Source organism: Mastomys coucha, unplaced genomic scaffold, assembly GCF_008632895.1.
Source record: "Mastomys coucha isolate ucsf_1 unplaced genomic scaffold, UCSF_Mcou_1 pScaffold6, whole genome shotgun sequence".
NCBI lineage: Eukaryota > Metazoa > Chordata > Mammalia > Rodentia > Muridae > Mastomys > Mastomys coucha.
Genome location: NW_022196912.1, coordinates 124,184,463 through 124,211,598, shown reverse-complemented (window position 1 = coordinate 124,211,598; position 27,136 = coordinate 124,184,463). Strand labels below are relative to the sequence as shown.

Here is a 27,136-nt window from a genome sequence, read left to right as displayed (position 1 = left end):
GACCACCTCCATCAGGCTTGTGTGAGGAGGGACTCATCACCACTAGACCACCTCCATCAGGCTTGTGTAAGGAAACATAAAGATGCCTACTAGTGAGTTAAAAAAAAACACCTAAGTATAAAATTCAAAGGTAGAGCAGTTATTAAAGTGTCACTATTAAAAAGAAAACGTCAAAACATGACGACTGAGAGACAAAGAAAGACGCAATGCTGCACAAGCAGCTCACCACGGAGTGACCAGACTTCCTACCCAGCAGCTCACCACGGAGTGACCAGACTCCCTACCCAGCAGCTCACCATGGAGTGACCAGACTCCCTACCCAGCAGCTCACCATGGAGTGACCAGACTTCCTACCCAGCAGCTCACCATGGAGTGACCAGACTCAGACTTCCTACCCAGTAATAACCTCAATGAAAACAGTACTTCCACAGATACAGAGACCAGTACAATAAAGACAAAACCCGCCCACATGACACCTACGAGGAAGCAAGAGACAGGGCTCAGACGTTAATATCTCTGGCTTCTCCAGAGGTACTGAGTTCAGTTCCCAGCAACCACATGGTGACTCACAGCCATCTGTCATGGGGTCTGATGTCCTCTACTGGCATTCAGGTGTACATGCAGACAGCATTCATATAAATAAATGAATCTTGAAAGAAAAAAAACAAACAAGACATGCCAAAATCTACAAGACATAACAACAGAGAGGCAAGAATGACTTGACACATGCAACCAATAAACTTATCACATTAACAGAATGATCGACAGAAAGGCTGTGTGATCATCCTGACATCAGATACAGGAAGAATACATGGTGTTCTGTGATGGTGCATGCCTATAATCCCAGCCCTGACGAAGCAGAGGCAGGTGGGTCTCTGTGAACTTGAGGCTAGCCTGGTCTACATACTTTTAATTTGTAATTTGGTGGATTCTGAGAAGGCTAGGCAGATTCCATGACAGGCTTCAAATTGACAGTTAAGGAGACGAGGCCTAAATCTCTGTTTCCAAGAACTGGGCAATTCCAGGCAAGTCCTCAGAAGTCTCACCTGTCACCTGCCCTGAGGCAAGGACAATGGGTCAGCAGCAGTTTCCAGACCTCCCTAGCAAGTTTCCAGCCCCCACACCCTGGTAGTGGTATGTCTGTAAAGATGGACAGATTAACTTAGAGGTCACCTACCCTGGAATTCCCTAATGTGCTTTAAATCAGGCCTGCGAGCTCAATTGGATGTCTCTCTATTCTGGTAATAGGAGATCCCAGCATGCTGGGCTTCTGCAGAATAAATCACTCTTTGTGTTTACATGCTATTTGAGTCTGAGGTGTCATCCTTCAGTGAATCATAGACCCTTATAGGTTCTAGTATAAAAAAAAAGGAATGAAGGAAGGAAGAAAGGAAAAGAAAACAGACAGACAGAAGGAAAGAGAGGACAGGCACATAAGGGACACATTTCACAACCAAGGCTGTGTATACTGAGTGGGGACAAAGCTGAAAGACACTCCTTGAGGTCAGGAGCGACACGACGACGACGCCACCTACACACTCTTACTCAAGCGCTCTAGTCCTAGACAGAACAACTACACAGGAGAAAGAAATCAGGCCAACGGAACTATAGCTATGGCAGAGAGCACAGCCTTACTGTATAGAGGGTTTTTATGTCTGCTTTGCTCTTAAGACAGGGTTTCTCTGTGTAGCCCTGGCTGTCTGGAACTCTGTAGACCAGACTAGCCTTAAACTCACAGATCTACCTGCCTCTGCCTCTGCCTCCCTGAATGCTGGATGAACTCTGTAGACCAAGCTGGCCTTGAACTCGCCGATCCCCCTGCCTCTGCTTCCCGAGTACTGGATCTTAAGGTACGTGCCATCATGCTCAGCTGACAGCCTTAACTTTAAAACAAGGTAATTTCTATTTTTATGAGTATGAGTATTTGGTCTGCTTGTATGTCTGTGCACCAGATGTGTGTCTGGAGCCTGTAGAAGCCAGAATAGGGGAGTGGGTCACAGCTGGGGTTTGAATGAAAATGTGCCCCCACTTCACAGTGCCCCTCCCAGGCTCATAGGGAGTGGTGGTGTTTGGATGAAAATGCCCCTCCACTTCAGAGTCCCGCCCGCCCTCCTAGGCTCCTAGGGAGTGGCACTATTTGAAAGGATTAGCAGGTGTAGCCTTGTTAGAGGAAGTATGTCACCAATGGTGGGCTCTGGGGGTTCAGAAGCCCAAGCCAGGCTCAGAGCTTCATTTTTCTCTTCCTGCCCGTGGATCTGGATGTAGAATCTTGGCTCCTTCTCCAGCACCATGTCAGCTTATGGGTAGTCATGCTTCCTGCCATAATGATAATGCACTAAGATTCTGAAACGCTAAGCCAGCCCTAATCAAATGCTTTCCTTTCTAAGAGTTGCCTTGGGCATGGTGTCTCTTCATAGCATCGATCATAGCATCGATCAATGACTAAAGCAGATCCCCTGCAACTAGGGAGAGCTGCTATGTGAGAGCTGGGGCTTGAACCTCGTCCTCTGGAAGGGCAGCCAGTACTTTTAACCACTGAGCCATCTCTCTAGTCCCTATATAAGAAAGTTTAAAGATTCCACTTATATAAATATCTACCAAAATTGATAAAAGGAAAAAAAAAGATGAAAGAATTTAGTAATGTTGCCAAGCACAAAAATCAACATTTAAAAAAATGAGTTTAAATTAGGCCTGACACTGCAAACAACAATTCCAGCTATAGGAGGCTAAGGTAGGATGCTAACATTCGGGCCTGTTTGGACTACAGATAGTCGGGCTCAAAGTAATAAAGTCAAAGGAAGGCTGGTGGTATAGCTCAGTCAGTGGCTGAGCACTTTCCTACAATGTGTAAGGTCCTTGGGTCAATCAGTGATACATACAGTAAGAAGAAAAAGGACAGCCAGCTAAGCCGGGCACTGTGGTGTGTGCCTGCAGACCCAGCTAAGCCGGGCACTGTGGTGTGTGCCTGCAGACCCAGCTACTTGGAGGCATCACTTGGGCTTACAAGTTCAAACCCAGGAAACATATCAAGACTATCTCAAAAGACAAAAGTAACCAAAGAAAAAATTCTAGGATCATTAGTATGTATAGATAACAAATTTGCAGAAAAATAAAGAAAACATCCCCACCCGTAATGGATATAAACAATAACATGCCCAGGAATACACTGAAGGAGAAAAGCGATGCATCTCTGGAGGGAAATTACAAAGCACTGACAGGATGGATGGAAGGGGACACCCTGAGACGGAACAACATGATCCCATGTCCACAGGACTGAAGGATATTATATAAATGCCTACACTACCTAAGGTAACCCGACCAATTCAATATAATTCCTATCAAAATATTAATGTTATTCTTCACAGAACTAGAAATAAAAAAGCACCAAAACCTGTATGGATCTACAGATCCTTGCAGTGCTGGGGATCGATGGCGAGCCTTCTCTATTCTGAAGGAAATGTGCTCTCAGACCCACCCCAGCAACTGTGAGCAAAAGGAACAGAACTAGTCTACACAGCTGTAGAGCTGGCATAACTGATACAGACTAATGAGACTGAACTGAAAACCTATAAACCAATCCACAGTCACCTGAATATATGCCATAGAGAAGAACAGTCTGCCAAATGGTGCCAGCAAAACTGGACAGCCACACATCGAAGTATGACACCAGACTCCTGTCTCCTAAACATAAAAATTAACTTGAAATTGATCAAATATTTAAATCTAGGTTTTGAAACCAGGAAACTAGTAGAAGAAAATGCAAGGTGGGCACGATTCTCTCTAATGATTCCCTAGGAGCAGAAGTAATCAAAGAAGGAATATGCACATGGAGTCATAGTGTCTTAGGGTTTTACTGCTGTGAACAGACACCATGACCAAAACAACTTTTATAAGGACAGCATTTAATTGGGGCTGCTTACAGGTCCAGAGGTTCAGTCCATTATCATCAAGGCGGGAACATGGCAGCATCCAGGCAGGCATGGCGATGGAGGAGCTGAGAGTTCTACATCTTCATGTGAAGGCTGCTAGCGGAACACTGACTCGGGGCCACTTGTAAGTCCAGTTCCAGGGAATCTGAGTCCTTCTTTTGGCCTCCTCAGATACGACACACAGTGGTGCACAGACAACACCCGTACATATAAAATAAGATTGTGTGTGTACGTGTGTGTAAAAGGATCATCTACAGTTTCAATAACAGACAGAATGCAGATCAGCAGTCACCTTCCTCAGGGCAGGAGTAGGGCCTGACAGTAATGGGGCACAAGTACCTGGACGGTGATGGAGCCATGTTAATACTTGAGAGTGAAATGGTTGTATACCCGTACACACTGATTAGACAATCTGTTAAAACCTCCACTAATGATATATGATCTCAGGGTAAACAAACTGTATCTCAGTGAAACTCTAAAAAAGGAAAACTATCTAACTTGAAGTTGGAAATCTAGGAGGAGAGCTAAGGTTATCCTCTTTACAAGAGGACATTGCTTTCTATTGGTATTAAACTAAAATGAAGAGAACTCAGTATCTGACTTAATAAATAAGAAAAATGTGTTTTAAAAATCGGATAATTGCCGGGCAGTGGTGGCGCACGCCTTTAATCCCAGCACTTGGGAGGCAGAGGCAGGTGGATTTCTGAGTTCAAGGCAAGCCTGGTCTACAGAGTGAGTTCCAGGACAGCCAGGGCTATACAAAGAAACTCTGTCTCGAAAAACCAAAAAAAAAAAAAAAAAAAAAAAAAAAAAAAAAAAAAAAAAAAAAAAAAATCGGCTAATCATCATGAAAGTGGAAATGAAGGGGTAGTGAACAGAAACAGTCAGGAGAAGGGGATGTAACTCCCAGATACAGGAGAGGAAAAGAGTCAGTCGGAGGCCACGCAAGACTGCTACAGAGTGACAGACACTTCATGGGTCTGCCATGAGAGGACGGCATAGATCATCACAAAGTGCTTGGCCCAGCTGAGCCCACTCCATGGCCACACAGGTCACCCTAGTTGATTATTCTGAAATCCAGGCATATCAATCCTTGCCACAGGATGACGGCAGGAGAAACTCAAGAACCACCTTTGGGAAAAAGCTTGTACCAATACATCTCAGGTCTGGTAAGAGAGGGGTGCTGTAGGAGAAGAACTGGTATACAGCAAAAAGGTAAAGACAGACACAGACAGCACCAGGCGGAGGCAAAGCAGTCGCTATGAGCAGTGCCTCACAGACTGCTTCACAGGCAGGGCTCCCAAGACAGAAATCACACTCCAGCCTGTGCTGAGCTCTTCCTGGGCACTGACCTATGTAAGGTGGGCAGGACACAACCTAACATGCCCTTGTGGCATGCACCAGGACTCACGCTTGGCTGGTGCCATGCCCCTTAGCTAGAACACCTGCATCCAGAGAATGGCTGCCTACCTACTAGCAAATGAAGGACAGAGCCTTCACTGGTCCCTCCCAGGCATCTGCACAGAGCTCTGCTACAGCCTGGCCCTGCGGATAGCACTGGGAATACAACTCTAAAGAACACCAAGATGCGTTACAAACCATTCATCGTTACAAACTTCAGGTATGACAGACTCCAACAGCTACTTTGGGTATCAGTTTGGGGTCTCAGAATATGTAAGGATCAGAGGTTCGCATCTGACCACAGTCCTTGGATCACCTCTGTGTCAGAGGCTCATGGACCTCAACACTGACGCCTCCTGGAGGAAACGTGAGAGTCTGACAGTCCTCTGGTGGGAAGAGGCGCCTGCGCCAAGGGGAGCAGCTCCAAGTGAGCAGCCCTAGCCCACGCTGGTCACACACAGGTGAGGGATTGGCCATGGTTAAAGGAGCCTGGACTTTGGTGGTGACCTGGAGTAACCCTTCTAAAGGCCAGTGTTGTGAGACAAGCCAGAGAATCACGTGAGAGAGAAACTGCTGCTAACTTACAGCTTTTAGGACTTTAAATTTTCCTTACTGTCTACCTGTAGTGTACTGTAACCAATGTAGCTACCAAGACTTTTATCCTCAAAGCTCTGAAATTAAAACTGTTAGCACAGTAAAGCAAGTGGCATTCAATCCAACGAAAAACTGAATCAGGAAAAAACAAAACAAAACCTGACCATTAAAGTAAGGAGCCAGCAGGCTTGAGATGGCCTCCTCCCCACCCCCCAACCCCTCCAACCCTGGCCACAAGCGAGAGTTACCTTTTAAAGATGGGAGTTTTTGTAGCTCTCTATTACTGCTGGCATTAAAGCGTGAAGAATTCTGCCGTTTGTCTTTCTTCACAGGGACGACGGGCTGAGGGATTGGTACTTTTATTTTAGTAGATGTCGAGGACGGGACAGCCGCGAGGCTGTTCTTCCTGCTGGGTATCTGTTTTCAAAAGAAAGAAAAAATGAATATGTAAAATGGATTATTTAAAATGACTGCTAATACAGTGCAACTGAAATGTAGAAAATATACACATACACACATGTGCGCACGCACACACACATGCACACACACACACACACACACACACACACACACTGCTCTGGGGCCCTGTTCTTCCCACCCTTAACTGGAGCTTCTGGAGGTTGAAGCTTACGTCTCATCCTCAGCAACTCTGGACTAGTCAGGCACCTGACTACTTATGCCCCTGAAGACCTTTGAGTTCTTTTCTTTGGGGACAGTCTTACTTGGTAGCTCAGGCTGGCTTTGAAGTATAACACGGGCTAATCTCTAACTGGTGGTGATCCTTCTGTCTCAGCCTCTTCAGTGCTGATTGCAAGTGTAAGCCATTTGCCTGGTGACTTCTAAAATGTTACCGTAATGTGGTAGGCTAGGTAATGACTGCCACAAAAATGGTCACATCCTAGTCCCTGGGACATGTGAACATGTCACCTTGCTTGGCAAAAGACTTTTGCAGATATGAATAAGTCAAGGTCAGCAGAGAGGGGAGGACCCCTCACTATGGAGATGGCCGGTGTCAGCAGAGAAGGGAGGACCCCTCACTATGGAGATGGCCAGTATCAGTGTCTGCAGAGAGGGGAAGACCCCTCACTATGGAGATGACATTTATTATTGTGACAGACAACTAAGGATCTTTCATTCTTACATCTAGAACAAGATAAATAAATAAATAAAAACAAATACACAGCTTACCCATGGGCTGGTGAGAGTGACCAGTGGGTGAAGATGCTTGCCCCTCACCCGTGGGCTGGTGAGAGTGACCAGTGAGTGAAGATGCGTGCCCCAAGCTTGACCACCCGGGTTTAATCCCTGGGACCCAAATGGTGGAAGGAAAGGACTCTACAAGTTGTCCTATGAACTCCATGTACGCACTATTACATCCATGTCCATGTGTGTGCACACATGCATACAAATAAATGAATAAAGTAAGAAGTTTAAAAAGAAAGCTCCATCTGTAAGTCAACTCTTCCATGTAGCCCTCCTCCCAAACCAAAACGTATGTGTTGGCTTTCCTGGGCTGAGAGATAGCTCCACGGGTGAAAGAACTAGCTGCTCGTACAGAGAACATGGGCTCCGTTTCTAGCACCCACAATGGGCAGGTCACACAGCCTGGAATTCCAGCTTCAGGGGATCCGATGCCTTTGGCCTCCAAGAGCACCTACAGGCATGCATGCGCAAGTACATGTACACACACATGCACACACACATCCACACACATAACTTACAATGATAAAATGTAAAAGCTCTAGGATTTATTGCACAGCCTCAAGGACAGGCCCACAAGAGTGTTCCTGGCTTCCATGCATGCACTGCGACTGTTCCAACCTCTACCTCTCACGGTCTACAGTGCCCAATCCAGGACCTCACAGACCTTAAAGAACAACATAGAAAGACGACCAGAAGCCAGTCTGACGCTGCTTCCCACCCAGCAGGGAAACAAACTGCATCTTATGTAACCAAGAGGAACACTGGGGATGATCTGGTTAACACACAAAACAAATTAAATCAAGTCCAGAGGCTGGCCAGTCAGCCTGCTGAGAAACAAGCTGAGGTAGGGCTTTCGATGTCTAAGGAAATGAGGTTGTCCTCACCTCTGTAGACACCAAGCCATCAGCTCCCTTCCCTTGGGCCCTGCTGAATTTGCCTTCCTTTGGACCACCCCAGAGCCTTCACCTGCTAGGGGGCAGAAAACTTCCAGAGGGGAAATCTGGCCACTGCTCTGTGTTTATCCAGTGTGACAGTTTCTTCTAGTTTCACGGTGGTCACGTCTGCTCCCAGGCCTGGCCCACCACCATGTCTCTTCCTGCAGGCCCTCCTGGTCCTCAACTGACATGCTATTTACTCCCCTAAGCACCTCCACAGCCTTCCCATGGCAGGGCATGTTATGCCTGATCACTTTTGGCCCAGAATGCTCGGATCTTACACTCTGTCGATGGTAAGGGCACATCTTTCTCCCTAGAGGACAGGGCCTGTCCAGCCACTTCGTCAGTTTTGTGAGGATCTCGGGAGTTGCCAGCCAGGAAGAGCTTTTCTGAAGAAAGGTGCTCACTTCCACTCCACAACCTCTGCCCTGGCCTTGGCATGGCCATGGGTCCCTCACCAGGAGAGCGACAGGAAGACAGAAGACTGGACAGGCACAGGGGCCTTCCAAAGCAGTGAACGGACCAACAGCCTGGGAGAGAGATGGACTTTAGATGGAAGAGAGCTCCAAAGGAGGTATGGCGTGGCAGTGATGGCGCAGGTCTCTCTCCAAGAGACACTCTGGCTCGGGGCTCCAGCCCCGAGAAGGCTTTGGCTTCAACTATAAAGATGAAATTCAGAGACTAGCCTGGGCAGGGAGAAGCAGCTAAGAGTGGGAAACAGTCGGTGTGAGACTGTCGGCAAAACCACACGGGCTGGAGGGCGAGGCAGGTGTGTGTGTGGTGGGGGAGAAGACGGGGGGGGGGGGCCGGGGGGAGAATGCCTCCCTTCTGGCTCAGGGGGACAAGCGAAGTGAGTGGCCATCCGCCTGTAAGGCAGAGCAGGAAGTTCAACGTGAGTGCACTACATTTGGGAAGAAGAAGCTAAAGTGCCACTCCCCGCTTCTTCCAGAATGTATTCTATTTTCTTTTCATAGGAATAAGACTCAGGGGTGCTGGAGAGATGGCTCAGCGGTTAAGAGCACAGACTGTTCTTCCAGGGGCCCTGAGTTCAATTCCCAGCAACCAACCACCTGGTAGCTCACAACCATCCATCATGGGGTGTGATGCCCTCTTCTGTCATGCAGGCATACATGCAAATAGAATGCTTATGGACATAAATAAGTAAATTTAAAAAAGGAATAAGACTCAGCTGCTAGATTTTCTCTCCCCTCCCCCCCCTTGTAACCTTGGCTACTGGCCATCCTACCCTGCCCATGAGACAAATATCTCAGTCACCTTCTTTACTGTATCCTGATGCTCAGGATAACCCTGCCAGATACCTGTTAGACACTCGGGAAGTGCACTGGGACTGGTGCTGCCACACTGGGAGTCAACAATATCTAAGTGAGTTGCTGGAGCCATGGGAATGATCAGCTGGCTGATAAAGACAAGCAGACAAGGAGGGAGGGGGGGTACAAGGGAGTTGGGCACAATGGCAAAGGGGAGTGTGGCCTCACAGAAGGTGTCTTCCGGCACAGACGGACGACTGCAGTGCCAACGGCTACAGCACAGCAGTCATGGCTAGGTGAGGCTAGTCGTTCTTGAGCAGCATGGGAGAAGTTAGCCAGAGCTCAGATGGGGCAGGGGACCATGAGCAGGGGCAGCATGCCGCCGACCTCTGGCTGGAGGGAGATTAAGGAGGAAGGGCGCAGGAGGCAGGGACAGCTGCTTCCAGTATGGGAAGGCTGACTGCCCGGTGCTGCTAAGACAGGGCCCACAGGAAGGAAGCCACAGCTCAGCCGAGCTGGGCCTAGACCTGGAGCTGCACAAGCAGAAGAGGATGGGTTGAGGGACAGATGCCAACCAGACTATGCGAATTCATGTGGGTGAACAGTGTGAAGTCTGCCAAGAGCCACGTAAGTGAAGATGATGCCAGAAATCAAGGTCTAAGGAGATGGAGGAGGCCAAAAGGGCACCACATGAAAGGCAAAAGCAAGGAGCCCTGTGAAGTGAGTGACTCAGGACCAGTATTCCTCCTTAATGGAACAAGTGCTGCCCACACAGAATCTCCCTGCAGCCTCCAGCCAGACAGCCCACTCCTCTCCTGCAAGTTCTCTAACATCCCTGTGTGCACTGAGAATAACACAAGTGAAAGGTTCAGATGTGGGTAAACTAGCGGAGCCAGGCTTCAGCCAGCCGGCCAGATTCCCCCACTTCTGGGTGATACCAACACTGCCTGGAGCCTCCATCCTTGCACTCTACACTGAGCAACCCTGCCTTCCAGCATCCTCCAAAGTTCTCCCTTTCTCCAGTTGCATGGAGGACTGTATAGACTGCTATCACCCAAGTGCCAGAGACGCGCTATTAGCAAGTGAAGCATAGCTGAAGAAGTGCTTTTTGCCACCCCCACCCCCACCCCACCCCCTGACCCCAGCAAGGGACCAGCCTGAAGCTGGTCAAATTACCAGTCTAACCACCAGCCCCTTAGAGACAAACTGGGAAGGGACCCAGGTAACAAGGAACAGGGTGGCAATCAGCAGAGCAGACTGAGGGAGAGGGGCATGGCCACAGAGGGCTGATGCGACAGCACAAGAGGCAGACAGGAAAGCTTTGTTGTTGGGGTTGTGCTGAGCACTGTAGATAGTTCACAGCATCCTGGCTTTGCCCATCTGAAGCAAGCAGCCCTGTCTTGGATTGAGACAAGAATGTCATGGGGCTGGAGAGATGGCTCAGCGGTTAAGAGTGCCAACTGCTCTTCCAAAGGTTGTGAGTTCCCAGCAACCGCAAGATAGCTAACAACCATGCATAATGACATCTGATGCCCTCTTCTAGGGTGTCTGAAGACAGCTACAGCGAGTGAGCAAGCCCAGTGTGAGAAGAAAAAGTGTCTGAAGACAGCTATAGTATACTCACATATAATAAATAAATTTAAAAAAAAAAAGGTCACCAGCATTACTGAATGTCCTGTAGCAGGGTAAAAAAAATCACCTTTGGTTGAGAATCACAAAAAAATGTGACTAATCTGATTTAATAGCTAAATTATAAGGAAAAAAGAAAAAGAGCTTACAGGAGAAAGTAGGGTTCAGTAACAACCAAGTACGGCCAGGAGCTTAGCCGCTCTTGGACTGAAGCTAGCCACCGGGGTGGCTGTCTCCTGCTCACTTTCAGGGGGTACTGACAGCAGTTTGGTTCTGCTTAAGAGTCTCTAAACACAGGAACAATGCAAAAGCTGGCAAATAAGATTACATGGAATAAAGTTTCTACACAGTGAAGGAAACAACCAACACAGGGAAGAGATATCCCATAAAAAAGAGAGGCTATGTCTGTCAGGCAGTCATCTGATAGACGGTTAATAGCCAGAATGCACAGGGAATACAAAATCAAAAGCAGATAATCCAGTTAAGAATGGGCAGGCGATCTGAACAGACTTACCTCAAAACACAGATGGCCAACAAATATGTGAAAATACCTGGCATTACTAATAATCAAAGAAACATGATCAAAATTACAAGCTGCTGTTTCACCTCAGAATTGTGAACACATACTCACATATATACACGTATACACATGTATACAGACATGCACATGAGTGCGAGTGTGCGTGTGCATGCACGCAAACACACACACACATACACACACACATCAAAGCTAGTGAGGATGTGGAGAAAAAGAAACCTGCACACTGCTAGTAAGGATGTGAGTTATGTAGAACAAAACTGTGGTTCCTCACTAAACTAAAAATAGCTCTACCATATGATTCAGCTATCTCACTTCTGGTTTTGTACCCAAAAGAAGTCAGACCAGCCCAGCACAGGTACCCACACTCAGGTTTCCTGCAGCACTCTCAACAATCCAGGATCTGCCCAGGCATTCAGCAACAGACGCACACTGGAATATCACTTACGCCACAGGGAGGGAGCTGGGGGACACCAGACTATGTGAACTAAGGCAGACACAGAGAAAGAGGCCTGCACACTCTCTGTGGCATGTGGTCCTGAGTGGAGGAGACTGGTCACTGGAAGTGGATGAGGGAAGCAGGACATCATCTCTGAAGTCACTGTATGCATGGACCGTGATCAAGGGGCCGAGCCCTGCTAACACGTTGTTTACGCGTGTTAGTACAAAGGGTTCTAACTGCAAAACACACACTTGGCTCTGACTGGCTTCAGAACGACCTGAGGAGGGGAAGGAGGGAGCCAGGTGAACAGACTGGCAGCACTCTGGTGACGTTAAAACCAGGTGACAGGACGGGCTCAGAGAGTCATCAGAGTTTCCCCTTCATTCCTGTGTATATGAAAATAATTCATAACAGAAATGTTAAGTATCTCTCTGGTTTAATCCCAGTACGTCTAGACTAGAGTATAACATCCTTCTTCCCCCTCTTTGTATCCTGTGACCAGATGTCCCTTTCTGAACCTTAGTCCCAACACACAACCCTTACTTCAGGCACACCAGGCCAATCTTAGATTTTCCACTGTCCCGGAATAGGGTGCTGTGTCAGTGCCTGCTCCCTGTATGTGAAATGCCTTCTCTTCCATTCCCTCTTCCACCCCTAACCAAAGCTTTTCAAAGACTTGACCTAGGGTTCTGGCTCAGGACTGCTTGCCATTTTCTTCACCTCCTCACTCCTGCAGCCAGGCTGCCACACCCTTGGTAGCCTCAGGGTTTTTCCTTCACAGATCAGCTGTCTACAGAGATGCTGAACCTCTGAGCATCAGGATGCCTTCTCATCTTGCTCTCCTGTCTCCACTCTACTTGCAGACTCTCCGTACTCAACACCCACCTCCATGTAACTGCTTGGATGGGGCAAATGGCCACTCTCTGAGTCTTCCCAACAGCTACTGGGCATGGTGGCAGAGGCTACCCCAGAGGGACAATATAGATATCAAGAAAGGGTGAGGATTTCTAACAGGCAAGGCCTCATCCAAAGTCCAACTGTCACTTCCATTCCCCACAGCCTCCCGGGCAGCACACTTGCATCCCCACAGCCTCCCGGGCAGCACACTTGCATCCCCACAGCCTCCCGGGCAGCAGGCAGCATCCTCCTCCTAAACGTAGAGTGGAAGAATTCTGGGCAACAGAGACACGGATGCTTGTTAGTCTCTGTACTTCAAAATTATTCATTCAACCAGCAAAATAAGCAACTGGCTTGGTGACAAAGCCTCACTCCTAAGCGTCTCACCATATAAGGGATTACTACATTGGACAAACAGCACGTTTCCTTCATTCAAACTCTGCAGCTCTTAAAACTCACGACTCCGTGTAAGATGCCTACTGTGCCATAGTGTAAGATGCCTAATGTGTCATAGAGCAGGGCCAAGCCATTGGGATCACAAAGGGTTCACAACGGTGAACGGAATCAAATGAGCTAAGCAGGGCTGCTTTCAGATGAGGTCCAAGACCACTGATAACCAACCACCTCATCACTTTCTCTAAGTGGCCCGATGCATGGATGCACCCTGGACCACACTGCCCTGCTTCCACCTACTCTGCGAGAGGCAGTTTTGAGAAAGTAGCACCTGTTTGCTGGCCACTGTCTAAGATTGCTCTCTCCTACATAGCACAGTCGGTGGCAGTGGCAAACCATACAAATATTTTTGGCCCATAAAGCCGAGGACAGTTATACCTAGCCCTTCACAGAAAGCTTGTTTTTCTAGGCCAACACTTCCTGCTGAGAGGTGGAACAGAGAGGAAGGAGGGTTTTCTGATCAGTGTTGACCACAGATTTGAGCAAACCTGCCAGCCTGGTTTCCAGCGGTAGGAAAGAAATCACAGAGCTGTGACCTTTAATAGCAAGAACACCGAAGGTCATGCGTCATGGGTGTCTCTGGGCAGAGTTCACCACAGACGAATCTTCAATGGGGAGACTAATGGGGATGTGACCTGGCTTCAGGGACCACGAAGGTGGAGATTTGGAGTCTGTCATACCCCACGCTGTGAATAGCCACCTTCTCCTACTCTGCACCCACCCGTCCGCCCACCAGTCATCTGCCCTCACTCTCCCACTCCAAATGCCCCAACAGCTGCTTAACGCCCTTGGCATGAGGGCACCTGAATGCCAAATCCTTGGCAAAATTGTCTTTGACCGCCAAAAGCAATGTGTGTGTAGTGAGGATATATTCTTGTACTATTTTAATGAAATAGTTAAATCCAGGGTCTAATGCACAGTAGGCACACACGCACTCTACACTGACAACACCCCAGCCTTCATACTATATTTTAACCATGGACGTTTTGACCTATAAAGTGTAGACATACGAGACACTGTCTACAAGAATGACTGTGATGCCATGTCCCTTCTCTTGGGTCTGTCAAGGTCCCTTACCTAAGACAATGGAATCTTCCTCAGTGTAGAACTGGGGGAGGCCTGTCACGGCCTACGAGGTAAACGAGGTAAACGCAGCACCTTCCCACCTCCCCAAGGTACTCTCCTCCTTTGTGTCTCCTTTTCTCTAAGTTTAGCTATTCTCTCCTCTTGCCCATTTGTCTCTTCTTTTTGTTTAAATTTTTAATCTGAAACTTGGTAATTTGTATTATCGAAGAGAGCTAATGAAGCTAAATTACAGTAAGTTCACTCATTTTAGAAGTTGTTGTGTAAAATACTGTCTGTTTACCTGTCAGTTCTCCCTCACGGGACTCTCTCAGACACTATATACATTCTACATCTGGTAGCTCCCAGCCACACGGGGCTCCTGCGCACATGAAATGCGGCTAACCCAAAGAACTTGACTTTAAGATTAATTGTCATTACTTTAGGTTGAAATGAAATCGCTTGATGTGGCCAACCAAGCTCCTCCCTGGACAACACTAACATTTTTGTTGCTACCCCAACACCTGTAGGCTGTACAGTGTGGGGAACTCATCTATCAATGCCACGTTTCTCAACAACAACAACAACAACAACAAAAACACCAAAAGATAAAGGGTAGCTCTGGGCATCCTGAGTGAAGGCATTTACTCTCTCCCTGGGGCTTCAATTCTAGGCTTGTTCTCTGACTCCCCCAGGTGGAGAAACGCGGTTGCTGCGGACTGGGAAGCAGCACTTCTCAGGAGAGGCTGCCGGCCAGGAGAAAGTACTCCCACTGTCTGGGAGACACTGTAGGCTCTTCCCATCACTGAAACCTTCAGGGGAGTCGCCTTGTGCCTCAAGAAGACATCCTGTGAGCCGTGCCAGTAGTTAGGCAGTTAGCTGGTGACCATGGTGACCAGCTAGCTCCTTTCAAGGGCAGGGAGAATTCTGCTCTGTCCTGTGGCTGACCACAAGCCTGCGCTTCCCCTGCAGCTAGCTACCTGTGCCCTCGTGTTTAGGTTACTTCTCCCATCTCTTCCCTACCTGTCCCACAGACCAGGTCCTGTCAGCTTAGGTGCTAAAAAGACCTGGCGACCTGACCCAAATCAGCAGCTGGCTCTTTCTAGGAGATGGACCCTACCTAGGTCCCACCATTCAACACCAACTAAGCGGAACACACCGACTGTCCAGAGGCAATGAGCATACGTAACACCTCAGAGCCAATGCTTAAGTTCTAACCAGGTCAGGACTGCATTAGCCTTTTTATCCTCCCCAATCTTCAGCACCATGCTCACTCACACTGGCCCAAAGATGCCCAGGCCAGAAACCCATCCATCCATCCACCCACCTGTCATCTATCTGTTTATCACCTATGAAGTGTCCTGCCTTGCAAAATACAGTTAAAATATATTCTTCCAAGAAGCAGCCTCCAAATGAATGTAATTAGGAATGAGAAACACACTTCAGTGGAAACTCCATTCTGAAATACTATAAACAGAAACAGACTAGAAAGATAGATCCATTTACCACTGACCTTTTCTAGTAAGTTCTGTGAAATAATTTTTCAACTAAAATGCAACTAAAATTTTTCTGCTGTTTAGAACTTTCATAAAACAGCAGAGGAAGTCCTGTCCCAGGTGTGGTGGCACATGCCTATGCTCTTAATATGAGAGTAACTGAGTTAAGAGGCTAGCCTCGGCTACATGGTAATAAGACCCTGACTCAGACATAAACAAAAAGAAAAGTCCTAACTGCCGTATCATTTGAGCTGGTATGACAGCATCTACTTAAAATCAGTAATACTGAATGAAAGCTCTGCACTGAAATTCCTTTTGGGATCAAAATAATAAAACAAATAATAATTAAAGGTTATTTATAATGTACAGTAATGGAAGGGTGAGCAGTGTGACCTGAAGCTCTCCTTTCCTGCTTTATTTATTAAGCTCTCCTTTTCCTGGCACTATTTATTAAGTGCGGAGGACTGACCACAAGGCCTTTGCACTCCCGAGGTACCCACTCCATGGCTGGGCAAAATTCCCAACCTTCTAAGCACTTTTTAAATCCATCGAGCAAGTACTTCTCCACTGTAGGGGCTCATTAGCACATGGAGAGCGTAAAGAAGAATCTCGGATGTTGTTAAACAGCTGGCCTCAAAGGACTCATCTAGTGAGGCGCAGGTAGGTCACAGGACAGGAAGGTAGCCCAAAGCACTGTGTCATGGATACGTGATGGCAAATTACTTCCCATGTTCAAAAAACAAAAGAAATATGGCTTAAGGAAGGAAAGCCTTGCCCTGAGCTAGACGGACGGACAGCTCCAAGTTATGAGCACTGCCATCCTCGTAGAGGACCTAGGTTTCACTCCTAGCACTCACATGGCAGCTCACAACCACCTGGAATTCCAGTTCTGGCCACCCACTTCTGGCCCCTGTGGGCACTAGGCACACACAGTACACACAAATACTCATGCACATAAGTAAACATAAATTGTTAAAAAACCAATCTTAAATTTCAAATAGATTGACTTGAGTTGGTGCCAGGGAACCTTGAAGGCCTCCATCATTGTTCCAAAAGACAGGAAGGGCATTCTTTTTCAAACTGTCTTACATTTTTGTGGGCGTGTGTGCCAGAGACCAACCTGCAGGAGTCGATTCTCTTCCCCCGTGTGGGTCCCAGGGACGGAACTGGGTGGTTGGGATTGGCAGCAGTCCTCAGAAGGATATTCTGAAATAGCTGCCCTTAAAGTATGCCTGGAGCTGCTACCTAGAGACCCTTTAGACGCTCCAAGGGAGCCAGGAAGCCAGGCTGTCTTCCTAGCAGCCTAGATGAAGTGACTTAATGAGTTAAGTCTCACTTTGTCAAGATTTCTATGAGTTATACATGTGCTATCAAAATGCGCTAACTGTAAAGAATCGAAAGAAATCTGAAAAGCCTAAAGCAATGCCCCTCTTTTCTTTTCCTCAAAAATCTATCTATCTATGTAATGTATGTGAGTACACTGTTGCTCTCTTCATATGCACCAGAAGAGGGCATGAGATCTGATTCCAGATGGTAATGGTAACCACCAGGTGGTTGCTGGGAATTGAACTCAGGACCTCTGGAAGAGCAGTCAGCGCTCTGACCTGCTGAGCCATCTCTCCAGCTCCCTAGCAATGCCCCTCTTTTCAGGGAATTTTTTTTTAAATTTATTTTCACACAAATGCTATTTTTGATAACATGTAATGAGTATTACTGCTATTATTAGCTGAATTGATAAATACTTAAAATTTTTCTGTTTTAATTTCTAATATGAAAAATATGGGGAAGAGAGCTGTAACCGCCTACATAAAATCTGTTTGGGTTCTCAATACCTTTGAGGAGTGTGAAGAGCCCTTTCCCTTTTGTCTGAGCACTGCTGTTCAACATGGAAGTACCTCCCCTGGCAGAGAGCGCCAGACGCACTCTGGAGGCAAATGTGCACATTCTGTAGAGTGTCTTTTCAGTGCTGGGCTCAGCAGGGGCGAGTCTGTTCTCTGGAGACACTCAGCAATGTCTGCTACTGGCATTTAGTAGGTAAGGTCAAGGATAAACACGGCCTGGGAACAGCCTCCATTCGGCCAGCATAGGCACCAGGTCTTCCACCTGTCAGCTTACGTGTGGATGAGTGGGAGCTGGAGGAAAAGCAGCTGACGGAAGACGAGGGAGCTTCTGAGGCCCACAGGCAGCCATTTCCCAACAACTCCCAAGCTGCCATCTAAGGCTGCGCCATCTTCCGATGCACCTGAGCGCTGGGCAAGGGCCTGAGAAGAGCCCAGCCAATGCATGCATGGAGCCTTTGCCCTTCCACGGAGGATGTCAGAGAAGTGACCCTGTGGCTCTTCCCAAACTACTCCCACAGTCTTCTTCCAACTTATTCAAGAAAGATGCCTGCTTTCTTGAATAAGTGAACAGAAAACCCTGAATTAATTCCGATAGAGATTTTCATAAAATTTTTACTTATGTTCCCATGTAATTGTTGTTATTAGATTAATAACGTCTACGAATTTTAGGTTAACTTACAGAAAAACATTATTTTGCTCCCAGCTTAGCATGACCCCGGCAAGCCTCCCCTTTCCACCCCTTCCTCCGAGGGCAGTGGCAAGGCAAAGGGACAGGAGAGTCAGAGAGGTAAACCGTGAGAGACCAAGTCTGAGGGAAGACTGCTCCGGCTCCCTTCCAAGCACTGGATGCTACATAAGAGATGCTGAAGAGACTTTCAAACAAAACTGAGCCCAGCATGTGAAACACACAGACGGAAAACAAGACTCAAACCATTTTTAATGTGCCCAAAACAAATCACTTTATAAAAATCATCAACACATTTAAAAAAACCTAAACTTTGGACAAAGTACACAAATTTAAAAAACACAACAAGACAATACAGCAATGCCATCCGAAGGCCTGACCCTGCAAAATAAATGTCTAGATCTCAATGTAATTTAAGATTTTAAATATTCATAAAAAAGTGCTTAGTCATGTTGCTCTGTACCGGAGTGGTAATTTGTTATCTCTGTCCATCTCTGTGCTTTCTCACTTCAAATGGCCCGTGGGTCAGCTATGGCCTGTCAGTTAAAGATGCGGCAAAACAAGCCTGTACCTGGCACTGGACAGAAATGTTTATTTTCAGAACACATGGTAATAAGCAACAAGTCGAATTTTAACATACTCTTGTTTGACAGAGAAGAAAAAGAAAGAGAAATAAATGTACTAATGTCCAGCAGCAACAACCTTTAACAGTACCCGTAACGACATTATCAAATCTAGGCTGCTGTCCACCTTACAGGGCAAAATTTCTTAGCAAAGGCAGGGCCCTATCTCTCCTGCACAGTTAAAATGGCCCCCAACATCTGTAGCTCACTAAGTTGTCTTAAGAGATGAGGAAACACGCTTCCCGAGGCGAGGGAGTGCATCACTCCTGGCAGGCAGGAATCCTGTTCCCTCTCACTTCCAGCCTGGAACACCTTCCTGTGTCCCGTGCTGTCTTTCACCCGAGTACTTCTCCTTCCTATCTAAAAAGCCCATGGGCGAGCCAAAAAGTGTTCTTCGATGTAAACCACATGATGCCTTGTCTCTCGTGAGGCCAGCCAAATGTCCGTCCTAAGGACTGTCCATGTCCTGGACATGGTATGTTAAGTCAATCACAGACTAACTTCCTGAAGCTCACTGGCATTACTGGAGGAGCCTTGCAGCAGCTGGCTCACAGCTGTGTGCCTGCCCTGCTCACCTCTCCAGGCTGTAAAGCTGGAGTGTGGAAACTGTCTAGGCTCTGAGATGCTTTCATGGGACAAAGAGACCAACGGCTGCTTGTGAAGGGGATGTGATGTTAGAAGGGCTAAATGAGCAACCATGGGAATACCAAACCCATTTACACTGCTCAGGTTAAAATATTCAAAGTCAGAGTAATAGGAGGAGAGAACACGTGCAGTAATGACTTAATTCACTGAGTCAGTCACACTTGCTAAGTGGGTGGGACTAGCAGGGAAGAACTAGCCAAAGGCTGAGGGGAGGAGACGGCAATCTGAAAGTAAGAGTAACTCAGAGGTCGAAGAGTAACTCAGAGGTCGAGGGAACTACTGCATTCCTGGGGAACAGTTAAAACAGTGACCTGCCAAGGGTCGTGTTTAGCATGCCATGTTGCCTCGAGCATCCTTGTGAGACAGGGTTAAAGGGCCCAACATCTCAGTGTTTTTCAGTGGCCATTTCAAGCTCTGTGACTCCAGCTCTTAGACAGTAGCACTAGAAAAGATACAAAAAGACAACTGGGGCATCACATGGGACACTGCAGGCCACACTCCAGAGCCCTACACAGCAGAGAGTAAAATGTCCACATACTTCACAGACACACTACACAGCAGTGGTATGGGTACCATTCAACTGGGATGGGGTTTTTTTTTTTTTTGGTTCAAACCTAACATTATCCATCCTACCCTTATAGCAAGGTTCTTTTGCTAAATTAGGGAGAAACGAACACACATACTGATATTTCTCTGGGACCCCCAACAGCAACTGGGCACAGGTATGTTTGAGCAAGGAAGTCTTGGGGCCAGTGAGAAGTTTTAACAGTCCTGACGACAAGACAATGTGTGCCCGGCAAAGCAACTACATGTCATGGAAAAATTGCTGAAGGGCTGGCTGTGGAAGGAGGGCAGTCAGACACAAGTGTGCCACAGGAAAGACGTCATGATCTGCTGTTCAGAAAGGGCAGGCAAAGACCGGCACAGACAATCCTATCTACTGGTATTTCAGGAACCTTTTGGATTTCTGCTTTCGGCTCTAGGGAGGGCAACAGATTTTCTGGGATGAACCACCTGCTGCAGAGGAGGAAGGCTCAGAACACACCAAATGAGGGGGAAAAAGACAACCTGGAGCTAAAATAACCCTTGCAGATTATCGGCAGTTAGCTGCGTTTCTCCTGGCAGAATTTAACTCATTCTCACGTGGCTTTCAGGAAGAGGAGGCCTAACGTCCACAAATTAAAAATGTCTGTGGTAAGATCTCAAAGATCCAGCTCTGGAGAGGAGAGACGGAAGGAGCATCTTCTAGGGGGTCCTTAAATTAAAACCTGAGCCTCAAGGCCTGGGCACTCTAGTTCCAAGACAATGAGATACAAAACAAAGCCCAAAAAAGTGTCTGCCCTGCAAATCCCCCAAGGGCACAACTCTATTAAGGATCACAGATCCCATCAAACGACCCAAGGGGTCATTCCAGATATTCTTGAAATAAGCCAAAGCCAGGAAGCAAGAAAAGTCAGAATTCACCAATGAGGATAGGGGAGCTGGTGGGAAAGAAAATAGAAGACTGTAAAAATAAATAAATAAATAAATAAATTTTAAAAAGTCCCCAGATTAGAGCTACCATAGCACAACCATACTTCTTAGCTGAAAATGACCAGACATCAGCAGAAGAGAGAAGCTTGCCCAGGACACAGGAAAGCAAGGACCATGGAAGAGTCACAGAGAGAGCCAGGCACCTGAGACACAGAAAAGGAACCAGGGGGCGGACCCGAAAGCTAGAGACTCGATTTAAGACCAGTTCACTGGGAGAGCTTAAGCTATGTTAGAAGCCACAAAACTGTTTTTAAAATGTCAGTTTCACTGTGCACACTTTAATAAAAGTGGGGGAAGAATAAGTAACTCATATGGAAAGACTTCAGAAAGTCTTATACAGAAACACACTTCAGGAGACTTTGGTTTGTATACCCTCTGTGTTAGATCCTAGATTAAAAGCTAATCAAGAATAGCAATGAGTAAGCACAGTGGTTACCTCTGCTTCTGCTGTATCTAGTCCTTCTTTTGAACCTTTTCCACTTTTCACCGGTTTTGGTGGTTCCTAGGAATCATCACAAACAAAACAAAAACAAACAACAAAAAAAAAACAATTAGTGTTCTCAATATTTGGACCACTAAGCATCAGCTCCAATGCAGTTTCTAAATTGACACATATCCCTGAGAGCTTCTGATGGCTTTAATGTGTCAGCAGCAAACTCCATCAGATCGAGAATATTCACAGTACCAGGAGCCTTCAAATTCCAGTTTCTGTTCGTGTCTGTGTTGGGGGTCGGGGGGGAGGTGGAAACTCCAGGTAGGGACAGATGAACCCGGTGCTGTCGGCCCATCCCTTTCTCCCCTCCCACCCTTAAACCTCACAAGTGAGGGTTTCTGGGGCGAGTCCCGAAACGCTCCAGCGCCCCAGCCCCCGCCAAGCAGAGCACTGCACGGAGCATCGGCCGCCACCCAGAGCGACCGCGGCACCTCAGCGCCACCTTAGAGCTTGGGCGGCCTCCCCAGCTCCGTGCAATCCTGCCAGCGCCCTGGGCCCGCCTGCGAGCCTGGACGAGCTGCAGCCCCGCCCCTACCCGCCGACGCGGGGACCCCCGACCGGGTCCCGGAGCCCCCCGCCCCGACTCACTTTCTCCTTCTTGTTTTTATTCGGCATGGCTGGTGCGGGCCGCCGCCGCCGCCGCCCCTGCCGCCGCCCGCCGCCACTGCCGCTGCAGCAGCAGAAGCGCCCCCGGCCCGGCCGTCGCGCCGCCCCGGCCGCCGCCGCCGCCGCTGCAGCTGCCGCCCGGGGACTGAGTCGCTCGTCCGCTCTCGCTTCCCCTTTTCCAGGCTCCCAGAGGCTGCGGCAGCCGCGGCGGCGGCGGCGGCGGCGGCAGCGGCGGCGGCGTCTCTCCGCCCCTCTCCCGGCAGGCCCCGCCCCCGCCCCAGGCCCCGCCCCGCTCCAGCCCCACGCTGCCCTCTCCCCGCCTCGCCGCCCTCAACGACGCCACGCCATTGGCCGATACGGCCCCACGTGCCCTAACGCTCCGCAGCGTCGCCCCGCCCACTGCGCGACCTGTCCCCACCCCCTCGGTGCGGACCGGCTCGTGTGCCCGGGTCTGAAGGTTTTGGGGGAGCCACCAGGGAGGTAGCTGCTGGGGAGAGGGAGGCGTGTGAGTAAGACGGAGGTGATGAAGTCACGGCCGCCGAGCCGGGACGGGGAGGAGAGCAGAGGACAGTGAGGAGCGGAGGTGCACATGTGAAATGAAATGTACGGCAGCTATTCTGCAGCCGTCCAGGCACGAAAAGCTCTATCCCATAAGCCTGGTAGCGGTGACGCTCGTGCAGAGCCGAGGAGGCCCGGGACCGCGCGAGCGGCGGTTTCCTTGGGCCACTAGGCCCCGCCCACGACGGCAATGCTGGAGGCTCCGGGGGACGCTCCGCCCACCGCACGCCTTGGAGGCGGGACTCGCCCCAGCCCCGCCTATAGAATCCACGCCTCTCCCTTCGTCCCCGCCCACGCGAGCAAGGGGACTCGTCCCCAGAGCTGACTCTACCCACGGCGGTGTAGACTCCGCCCAGTTCCCCTGTGGTCCTCCGTGCTGAAATTTCGCTGTTCAAGACCCACCCGCCAGGCAACCGGCTTCCCCCACGTAAGCACCGCCCGCCTTACGTCTTAGGGATTGGTTCCACGGCGGCCGAGCCCATCAGCTGCGTACAGTGAGACTCGACCTGCACTCCCCACCCATCGACCCGGCCCACCAGAGATGGAGTCAGATCAGTGCAGGCTTTTTCCCCGCACTGATTTCCCATTACATCGGAGCAGCCCTGCGCCTTTAGATTGTTATTCTTTTATTACCAGTGGTCGTAAGCCTGTGAGAAAACTGCATGAAGACCAGGGATCACTTGATTCTCCCACTTCTCTGGTAGCTCTTGATGAGAGAAGAAACTTAGCCTTCTAATTCGCTACTTACACAGTCCTTTTTTTTTGGAGTTGTCAGTGTCTGACATCCTATATTGAGGGGGAGTACTTGGAAGGAAGACTGTAGGAGTGAACTGTTTCGAGTGCGGGAGACTTGAGGCGCTCACTCATGATATAGGAGCTGCCATCGTCATAAGCTTTGAGCCTGCTAGACAAACACTGGAGCCTTCAGCTACATCCCCAGGCCAAGGCACTGAAAACTTGATGTATCCTAACCCTTGTTTTTTGTTTGTTTTTGTTTTAACCCTTGAAAATGCAGAGCAAAGCATTTTCAGTTGTTCTCACCCAAGCTCTGTGGGAAGAAAGAGAGAGAGAGAGAGAGAGAGAGAGAGAGAGAGATCAAAAGTGAGAGGTACTGTAGGAGGTTCTGAGACTGAGTTTTGTCTGCTGGTGTCTGAATGTACACCTAAATAAAACTAATCTGCAGATAAGCATGACAGACTGGAACGGGCATTTTTACAGAATGGGTATTTGATGGGAGAATCGGTATAAACAATGCCACCCGTTATTGAAATTTTAAAATTAAGTGCTATCAATTTAGTAAGCATAGTACAAATTTAAACCAGAAAAGAGTAGATCTGAAGTTATTGAATTTTGGACATGTAACGAGAAGGAGTCTGGGCTTCAAGGAAATAAGCCGATGCTGCTAACATCCTGGTATTATGGAGCAATGGCCCACGGTTGCACATCCTTGATCCATTTGGCAGACATTTGCTGGACATCCATGGCCCATAGAACTGCACAGAAAGTTCCTTGGTGAGCATGGGGTCTCCCTTGTTCCCTGGTAAGTCACATGCCTGGATGGGAACAAGGAGCCCTTTGTAGGGCTCCATCCTGCAGGATGGGTGGCAAGTCTTCAAGGAAAGGGGTGGAGATGGTCTAACTCAGGAACATGATAGCGGTGGGGTGTGAGATGTTCCCTTGTGGCTGGAGAGGAGAGGAGAGGAGAGGGCAGTCCCTGAATTAAGGCTTGCCGGGGAGCTGGACTTGTGGAGGATTGCAGAAAGATGTTTAGCTGGATACTGACATGTTCTGGCTGTTGGGTAACAGTTTTCTTGAGGTGGGAACATTCCATCCCGCAGGGAAGCTCCTTAAACAGGAAGGAAGAAGGCTTCCACAGGCGGGAAGCTGGGAAGAGGACTACACTAGACCAACTGAGGCACCTGGAAAGGACTCCTCTCGTGTGTTGAGCTACCTGCAGGCTGTGTGGTGTGCCCCAGCGTTGTAAACTGTCACTAGTGCTGGGGTGGGGTTTGGTGGGGGGAGCTACCTTTGAGTCATCTCTGCTCCTGTGAGTAACCCCAATAAAACTTATGTGAGTTCACTAAGTTGGACTTTGGTGGTATATGTACTTTGATCTGTTATGACTTTTGGTCCTGGGTGAGTGTGTGTGTGTGTGTGTGTGTGTGTGTGTGTGTGTGTGACTCATACCTCCCCAGGAGAACTGGCCACACAACATAATTGGCATTTGAGTAGGAGCATGGCAGAACTAAAGATGAGCTGGGGAGGACTGAGTGCATCGATTGTCCTGGCTGTGGGTAGCAAGGCATGCAGCTGTGGCGAGACGCCCGAGAGGAAGCATCCACAGAGGAAATCTCAATCCAGCGTCCTTTGCTGTATGCTGTATGTTCATGTGCCTCGGTGCTAGGACGGCACTTTCATGGTTCTTGCTGTAGGTAATGAGATGGGCAACTGAGGCTGAGCCATCAGGATCAGGAGAGGCTGTGGGAGGAATCCCAGGATGTCAGTCTCCACCTGGAGCGATATGAACCCCATATCGCCTGTCTGATGAAGTACTGGGGCCACCATGTGAATACAGAGAGTCCTCGACACAGTTAAAAGTTTGGAGGAAATTTTGCAGCCTTTGAGATTAGCACAGAAGAGTTGAGACTGTCGAAAAGCAGTGGCAAAGTTTTCCAGACCACTGTTGGGTGTAGTCAGAAATGCATCAGGCATTTGGGAGGCAGAGGCAGGAGGATTTCTGAGTTTGAGGTCAGCCTGGTGTAGAGAGTGAGTTTGAGGACAGCCAGGGCTACACAGAGAAACCCTGTCTCGAAACACCCCCCCAAAAAAAAATGCATCAGGGGCTGAGATGGCTGCCGGGCTGGAACTTGTTTGTGTAAAGCAGGAACTTGTGTGTATACAGGCGCAATCGCAACAGGAAAGGGAGATGTAGCAGCATCCCTCGTCCTAACATCTGATTCAGCAAGTAAGCTAGGTACTAGATACTTGAGAGGACCTCTCACTCTGTTGTGGTAAGATCAATAGAGGATACCCATCAAGTTAGAGCTTACATAGAGAAATAGGGGAGATCTGTGATCCAACTCACATGGCAGGGAAGGGGGGTGGGCTTTATAATGGTCCAGGACAAAGAACTAAGGTAAAAAGCAAATACTCAGTACTTGAACTTCTGAGGTTAGGAAAGACGTCTAAGCAAGCAGTGGAAGAGCCTGGCTTGTGAGGCTGGGAGACATGGAAGGAGATGGATCAGCCTGACTACTGTGGAGGCAGGAAACATAAGCATTGTAACACCCTGTCCTTCCATAAGGCAAAAGCCGCATTATCCAAGACAGCGTGAGAAAAACCAGTCCCCAATTGGCTGGCTTAGCAAAGCCATTAGGAACACTTGGCATCTCTATCTGAGGTCCCATAAATATTAGGGACAGGAGGACCATAAAGGAGGGGGAGATGCTATTGAGGGAACAAGAGGAGCTGTGCGTGGACCCCAATCTGTTGGACCAGATAGAACTGTATTCACAGAGGAGTTAAAGGAAAGGCTGGGGCTAGAGAGACGGCTCAGTGGTTAAGAGCACCTACTGCTCTTCCAGAAGTCCTGAGTTCGATTCCCAGCAACCACATGGTGGCTCACAACCATCTGTAATGGATGCCCTCTTCTGGTGTGTCTGAAGATAGCTATAGTGTACTCATATACATAAAGTAAATAAGTCTTTTTAAAAAAAAAAAAAAAAGGAAAGAAAGGCTGATCCTAGAGGCTAGCATGGAGCTATAGTGTCTTTGCTGGGTCCATTGGTGAAGCAAGCTCTTTGTAAGGTAGGGAAGGTTTCACCAGATCTCAGTAATTTAGGCCAGCATGTAAAGAGAGTCTACAGTGAAACAGCAGCCTAGAGGGGATGAGAAAAGGCAGCAGAGGAAGAGCCTGCCTGGCTTGTCACCACAGAGGTGGCGAGATTTTTGTTGAGCTATAGTTCGATGGGAAAGCCAGACTGCACCGAGGACCTTCTGGATGCCTGTAAAGCCTGAGCAGCAGCTCACAGAAGACATCATGATAGAACAATACAGGTACAGACAGCCAAACCAGTCACGGGGGCGGGGCGAGGGGAGGGAATTATTCCCCAAATGAAAAGGGTTCATTCCCCCCCAACAATAAGTTATTCTAGAAGTGGAAATGGTTTGCCCAGGCGAGGGTGGTGAATGGGAGGCAACAGCTACCCAAGACATCGGAGGCCTGTCTGAATTAGGAAGCCAGCAGGTGCAGCAGGGTAGACTTAACTAACCCCTTGGGCACGGGGCCGGGGGCGGGGGGGCGTG

The 27,136-nt window shown here is 48.5% G+C and overlaps 1 protein-coding gene and 1 long non-coding RNA gene across 4 annotated transcripts in view; one reads left to right on the top strand and one right to left on the bottom strand.

The window, feature by feature from the left end:
• The window catches only part of Ppp2r5c (protein phosphatase 2 regulatory subunit B'gamma), a 131,516-nt gene extending 108,976 nt beyond the window's left edge, over positions 1-22,540 (bottom strand). For 2 of the 3 annotated variants that reach the window (XM_031356816.1, XM_031356815.1), the window contains exons 1-3: positions 22,256-22,539; positions 21,611-21,676; positions 6,173-6,341 (exon numbers count right to left, since the gene is read on the bottom strand). In XM_031356816.1, the coding sequence (XP_031212676.1) occupies positions 6,173-6,341; positions 21,611-21,676; positions 22,256-22,282 (262 nt within the window). In that variant the 5' untranslated portion in view covers positions 22,283-22,539. Of the gene's footprint in view, positions 1-6,172; positions 6,342-21,610; positions 21,677-22,255 lie in introns of all 3 variants that reach the window. The other variant, XM_031356813.1, reaches the window with a different exon arrangement.
• Positions 22,541-22,670: 130 nt separating this feature from the next.
• LOC116079909 lies at positions 22,671-24,915 on the top strand. Its single transcript, XR_004114205.1, has 2 exons — positions 22,671-24,371; positions 24,670-24,915. It is a non-coding gene; the product is annotated as an uncharacterized LOC116079909 (long non-coding RNA).
• Positions 24,916-27,136: the final 2,221 nt, after the last annotated feature.